The following is a 7,500-nucleotide window of genomic DNA, read 5'->3' on the forward strand; positions in this document are numbered from 1 at the left end:
TACATTTTTACGAGTTAAGTACCTATGTAAAAACGTTTCCTATTTAGCTATCCTGAAAGAAAGATAAATAACTGGATTAGCAAGTTAAGATGTGTTGAAGAGTCGTGCTTAACCCCCTCCTTACCACCCATAGGAAAATCGTCACATGTGTTACGATGCAGTCAACGTTTTTCTCATTCTATTTTCTATGTACATTATAATATTTGAACAAAATTTTTAGCTATAATTAAAGTAGACGTCTATATTAACACTTTTTTGAGGAACTCGTTTAGATAAAAAAAAATGTATAGCAAGAACTAATAGCTTTTGCGTTTAAGTGAAATAATTCTATTTTTATATAGGTTGGGTTTGAAGTTTTGGGGACAATGCGGAAAATGGCCGGTAAGGAGAGAGTTAAGAGACATAAGGCAAATAGAGTTTGTCTCTGTTTAAGTAGCGTTAATCATAATACAGTCGCAATTGCGTTCTTCCCTCTTGATAGGATGGTAATTTATTGAAAAGTATTCCTCGCTATATTAAATAGACCCACTTCCTGAATACGAGTGAGGGATAAAGGGGAGAGAAACAACCTCAACTGCTCTCGTAATCAAAACTAGCCCGTTGCAATTGGAGTGAGCGTTTTACCAACTGAGCCTTCAAAACCACCAAAAAATAAAAAAAAAAGATCTGATTTCGACTTATACCAAATAGAGAATTTGTTATTTTTTAAAATTGTCTGATTTATCTGAGCTTGTATTGTACTCACATTTTCAGATTTTAACCCTAACTTAAAAGTCATATGCTTTACAAAGGAAACATGTTCAATATCTTCATAGACATCTTTGAATGTAATCATTGTGTTTCCAGATCCAAGTTATGAACAGTCAAGACGGGCAATGTGTTGATATGTCTGTTTTGGACTCAAATGAAATTAAAGTGCAGTTATACCTGCTTAATAAAACACACCACTACGACAGGAACCTGACAAAGAATTTGGCACACATATTGAAGACAGACTTTGATGTAGCGGACACGTCTATCATGTCAAAGGTAATGTATATATCACCACCACCATCATCACCACCACCACCACAACAACAACCACCACCATCACCACCACCACAACAACAACCACCACCACCAGCACCACCACCACCACCAAACCACCAACACGCGTACTTTTTATTTTTACATATTTAACTCATCCTCAACTAAAAGTCAACATCATTAACTTTTTTAATGCAATATATATATATATATATATATATATATATATATATATATATATATATATATATATATATATATATGAGCCAAGGTCAAAAGGTGCCCGTCTGATACCAGTGTTAAGAAAATTTGATTTTTACTTAATTATGGGCTGTTTTCATTGGGTTAATGCTTGTAATCAATTGATAATATGGAGAAGAGATAAAATGAGATAGCTCAACATATTCTGTTCAACAGAATATGAAATAAATAACTTGAAAGTCAAATTTGAATGCAGTTTGGCATGTGCTTAAAACGAGGTCAACGCATCACCATTTTAGAAATTAAATGTGATGTATTAGCTCACATGATTGAAATTTGACTAATAGTATAAATTCAAAATTTACTTTTAAACGCAATTGCAGTATATTACATATCTGATTAAGTTTCATATAGAGTTCTTAAAAAGTTGGTGTTGCTTGTGACCTTTGGTGTCATCAAACACAACACAATACTAAGACTCGACACGAAACTTTTAAGCTCATATTTAATGGTTATAAAATGTTTTATTATGAGAAAAAGCATTGATTTTCCTTCTGAACTCAAATCTTGGAGTAAATGTATTCCGTTTTGCTGATATTGAGGTTTATTGGTTTTGGTGTCATATGTCACAAGCAAAACGGCATGCGTGAACACGTGGAAGTTTGTTTCGTTAGTTAAATGGCGATTCGTAATTTTGATCCACCCTTCTTACCAGCCTTTGAAGTGCAGCACTTTCAGTTGCCTTTCCAGCGTGACTCCATGCAGAAAAGGTAAGTTGAACTTTGGTGTAATCGCTATTTTACATTGTCACAAGCAACACTTGATATTGGATATTACAAAGTGCCACCAAAAAATTATGTTTTCATCTGTTATTCTATTTACAAATATGATATTATGACATCTCATCTGAGACCGTGATTTTGACACAATTAATCATTTCCTTGTAATTCTAATTTTTTATGTTTCAGGGTTGTATGAATCAAGAAAAAGACAAAACTCAAGCTTTTGACGAATCCAGATAAATAGAAGGGTTGTCACGAAATTTGATTTGTTTTACTATTAACACACTAAATTACTACAAACAAGCAGATTTGAGCAGTAGGTCTGGTTACATTAATTCATTACCATGGCTGATATTTATCTAGTTTGTGTGACTTCTGGTACTTTTTGTGACCATTGGTGTCATTGCTTAAAATGTCACAGTTGACACTTAAAATTGAAGTTTCTAATGTATTTCTGTTTTCATATTCTTCAAAGCTTGAAATGTCATTGAATTCCATTTTAACAGACTGTATTACATTTGTTCAGTTGCTATTCTTGATTTATTGAGGCAAAATTGCGTTCTAGTGCCGATTTTGACCAAAGTAATAGCAACAATGGTATTACTAATTTCTAAGTATATTTCCAACTTGAAAGTATTTAGTTTCTTAGCATACTATTGAATTTCATTTTAGCATAATTGACTGTTGGTTTGGATGGTTGTCTGATTTGCGGTTATTATGCTTTTTTGACTGAAAATAATGATATAGTATGGACGAAAGTGTGATTTGGTGTTGCTTGTGCTTAAGTATAAGTAATGGTGTCACAAGTCACATTCAGATGCTCTATTTTCCATGTGTATTTCTATTTTTGAAGTCTTTGGTTTCTGAAATATTATTAAATTCCATCTTTACCTGAGGTTATTACACTCGTTTGACTGAAATTAATGATATATTGTCGAAATTGCAATTGTGACATAAGTAATGGTGTCATCGGTCTAATGTCACAAGTGACACAATGTCGCTAAATAAGATATCGATGGCCCGTTGATCAAACCTCTGAGGTAGCGTTTTTGCCAATCCGCTGATCTAACCTCTGATGTCAACTTCAGAGATAAGCGCGCCCTCTTATTCTTTAGTCTCAAGATGATCAAACCTCTGATGTTAGTTCAGAGTTCAAGGGAGACGGAGAAGTACTTTCAAGCAATCAAAAACACGTCATGTAAATGATGTATAGTTTGTTTTCGTGGATTAGAAAGAATGATTGTGTTTTTAACTACAAAATCAATATTTCATTTTACTGTTAATAGGGTTGTATTGACATTGGACTATAATTTTGAGCATCCATAAATATCACAGCTGCTAAATAATTGTCAATTTCTAAACTCACGATGCGGCTGAACTTCAAGCCTATTATCTCCCGGTTATGCTTTACTAGTAAATATAATGTACGAAATAATGATTGAGTGTTTAAAAAGATAATACGCCGATCACCTGTTCTCCCTATCTCTATGAATTTCAAATGACAGCTAGCTCGATCATGACAATCACCCTATTAAATCACGTAATCCGTATGACATGTCCACCTGACGCTATCCTGATATCATAGCACCATTTAAACCCCTACCCATCCTGTCCAACAACAACAAGGATCTTTTGATTTATTTTTTTTTTAAGAAAAAGAAAAAGCTAAACAAACAAAAACAAACAAACAAACAAAAAACAACAAAACTAAAAAAAAAATAACATTGAGCATTTATATAGCGCAATATCCAGTAAACGCGGTCAGGGCACTTTGCAAAGGGTCCCTGGCCAGCAGCAATAACTAACAAGTAGGGCGGAACATGGTGCCTGTAAAGAGATATTATTATTTTCCCAACAGAGACAGTGCTGTTAACGGCCTGATACTCATTTTACACATGGGTACGACTAGATAATGTGGTTTAAGAGTCTTTTCCAAGGACTCGGTTATGCGCCGCTCAGAGCGGGACTCGATCCCAAGACACCTTCTAATGACGGAGAGTGTTATACCACAAGACCACATAGTTGCACTATTTTGATTATTGATGAAGTTGGATTTTTTAAAATGCCATTACTCTCCAAGGGTTTATCTAGGCCTATTGCTCCGATTCCAAATCCAAGTCCAAAACAAAGGGTAAAAATGTTTCCTCTTCAAAGAGAAAGAATGATGGTGGAGATGACAAAACGGAAAGCTTCGTCAGAGAGGCCCTATCCAGCATAAGATCGATCGAATGAAATTAGAGAGACAACCGAAAGTAAATGGAACCTCCAAGACATCAGTGTCAAACATTCTAAAGCCGACCTTGATTATATTTTTGACTTTGGTTCAAAGAGATCGGCTACACCACATAACATCTTTACTGATGAGGCGGACAATTAAAGGTATTAAAAGGTATATAACACTTTTTATTCACTCGGAATTAGAAAAAAAACCCAAAAAGATAGTTATCTAAATGTTTTGTGTTTAGTAGGAAAACTGTTGGTATGTACGAGACGAATCTAAAATTGATAATATCAATAAATAATCAAGGACGATTTGTTCTAATTGTCATGCAAATATTTTTTGTTCCGTTCTGAGTTTTAAAAAAAATTGAGAATGATATATCTCGTAAGTGAAACAATTCTGAATGTTAATCAAATATGTATTAAATCTAATTTTCTAAGTATCTGATTTATTGCATAATCTTATATTTGGTATATTATAACATAATAAATTTATTGGATGGAATGCTTCGTTCTTGTTTATAGACCAGACTCCAAAATACAAGCACAAGCTGACCAGAATAATCGACCTCGGCAAACCTGCCTCATCACAATACACGAACAACTATCGGACACCATTCGGTCAAGCTTTTCATTGAAAATTGTTGATCAAGGCATTGCCAATATGCAGTAGGCATCCTTCCATCTCAAGAGACGATGGTTTGGCTCTTATATATATATATATATATATATATATATATATATATATATATATATATATATATATACTAATTGCTGTGAACCAAGGCTCATAATAATTCGGTAACACACACAGCGAATCATAGTTTAATAGTGTATAGGTCTTGGTCTTTCAATGCCCTGATGAAAATAGTAGTGAAGTCAATCAAATTGTGACTTAGAAAACACTTTATGTAAGCCTTTTACTATCAGATATTATATTATGATTGTATTGTATATTGATTTGAAAATCACGAACAGACTATTGCTATTTATATTTTCCTCAGCTGATAGATGTTCAGTTCCGTGATTCTCAGCCTAAGCCTAAAATTCCAGGAATTGGACAAGTCACAAAACAAGAGGAAGATGCAGAAGAAGAGAATGATAGTTTTTTCAACGACCCTGGCATCTCTGTTGCCATTTCAATTGCAGTAATTGGCGGATGTTGTTGTGTCGGTCTCATTGTTATTCATGTAAGAATTAAAGGCATTCTTCTTTCCTCCTCTCTCTCTCTCTCTCTCTCTCTCTCTCTCTCTCTCTCTCTCTCTCTCTTTCTCTCTCTTTCCCTCACTCTCTGCTCCCTTGCTCTTTCCCTCTCTCTCCTCTGTCTCTCTCCCCCTCTCTCTGTCTCTCTCCCCCCCCACTCTCTCTCTCTCTCTCTCTCTCTCTCTCTCTCTTTCTTTCTCTGTGTGTTTCTTTCTCGTTACTTATACATTTAGCGTACTTAGAAGAATTGTTAAATTTCAGGAATCGAAAATCGTCACACTGGGTTATTGATTGGAAAGAAGTCATTATTATCATTTCTTTTTTCTCTTAGAAACATATATAGGATAATGCAATTAATATCTCTACTTGTAAAAATATCTATTTGTAAAACATCTAGATATATATTCCCTTGTGGAGGAGATCATGTGCAAGATCTGCCACGCTTTGTGGTCCTCAACTCTTTAACACAGTCTCACACCGCACCCAGATGTAAAATAAGCACATGGTGAGTGACAGCGTTGTCGTTGTCGAAATAAAAATTATCAAAGCACCTCCTGGGCGTCATGTCATGTCCTACATGTTAAGTTTTGCTGCTAGATTTGGGAAAGTTTAGTGGATCTGGCACTATATAAAAGCTCAAGTTTGTTTAAAGATGAGACTTTTAGGCAGTCTCAGACTAGGTAACCAGGCTAAATTCCTCCTAGGTTCCTTCTTTGAACTTGATCGTCTCATTAAACAATCCTTTCTTTGGAACTTTGTACGGATAAACTCTATATCTGTCTCAATGTCTTATTTCTGGTACTGAAATAACTTCTGTTGTCTCAAGTACCACTCACTCCATGGAAACAACATTATAATGAAAATTTTATTAAAATAAACTAATTTTATCTCCTAAGTACCTATGGCGAAAACGTCAACGTGACGGGGCAAGCCTATCCACCAAGCATACCAACAGCAGTCGTATTGTGTATACCACTAAGACAAATCGGAGCTTCAGCCTCACCAGCACGGATTCTATCCAACTCTACTCAGTCAGCAACAAGTCATCTCGACGGAGTAGCGGAATATTCAACTTGGGGCTCAATTTATCCGATCATGTGAGTCAATAACTGAAAAAAAAAAACAGTAGCAACAACAACAACAATAGCAGGAAAATCAGATTGATAAAAAACAAACAATAACCACAACTACTACCAACTGCTGATTCTGCTATTACTTTCTACTACTACTTCTACTACTACTACTACTACTGCTACTACTACTACTACTACTACTACTACTACTACTACTACTACTACTACTACTACTACTACTACTACTACTACTACTACTACTACTACTACTAATACTACTATTACTACTACTCCTGCTACTGCTAACACCCCTACTACAACTACAACAAAAACTATTAATATTATTATTATTGTTACAGCCACTACAAGCATATTTCCTGTTAATCATTATACTTTATGAGTTACATCATCACCATCCTTCTTTTCCTTCTTCTTCTTCTTCTTTTCCCTCTTCTTTTCCTCCTCTACATTATCCTTGTCCTGCTTCTTCCTCTTCTATTATTTCTCACTTCTTTTCTTCCCAATTTCATTTTTATAGTCACTTCAGATATCACACTCTATTTCAATCAATGCTTTATAACAATGTTTTTCTCTCCTATGCCTACCGAATTCCAGTATGATCCAACTCACCCTCTAAACGTCGACCAACTAGCAGAGTTCAGCTCGGACACTTCTAGGATACAGAGGGAATATGAAGTATTTAACATTTATTGTCTTTTATTTCATAAGAATACACATATACAATATCTATGTTCTCACATAAATAGTTGAGCACTCAATACGATTCATGTATATCAATTTCTCACGAACACACACACACACAAACACACACACACACACACACCCACACACACACATATATATATATATATATATATATATATATATATATATATATATATATATAAAATATATATAAATTCGTCTGTCTGCCTTATAGAAGCATGGGATTGTGGCAACTCTAATAGTCGAGGTGGTTGTTAGTATTCGGGAAA

The 7,500-nt window shown here is 34.6% G+C and overlaps 1 protein-coding gene across 2 annotated transcripts in view; it reads left to right on the top strand.

Annotated features, from left to right (window-relative positions):
• LOC144965174 (uncharacterized) overlaps positions 1-7,500 on the top strand; it is a 25,869-nt gene that overhangs the window by 7,886 nt on the left and 10,483 nt on the right. For both annotated transcript variants that reach the window (XM_078900222.1, XM_078900221.1), the window contains exons 4-7: positions 847-1,029; positions 5,234-5,419; positions 6,329-6,529; positions 7,121-7,201. In XM_078900222.1, coding sequence (XP_078756348.1) covers positions 847-1,029; positions 5,234-5,419; positions 6,329-6,529; positions 7,121-7,201 — 651 coding nt within the window. The remainder of the gene's footprint in view (positions 1-846; positions 1,030-5,233; positions 5,420-6,328; positions 6,530-7,120; positions 7,202-7,500) is intronic.

The sequence above is a fragment of the Berghia stephanieae genome, chromosome 2, assembly GCF_034508935.2.
Source record: "Berghia stephanieae isolate SIO BIC M18660-M18661 chromosome 2, UCSD_Bste_1.3, whole genome shotgun sequence".
Taxonomy (NCBI): Eukaryota; Metazoa; Mollusca; class Gastropoda; order Nudibranchia; family Aeolidiidae; genus Berghia; species Berghia stephanieae.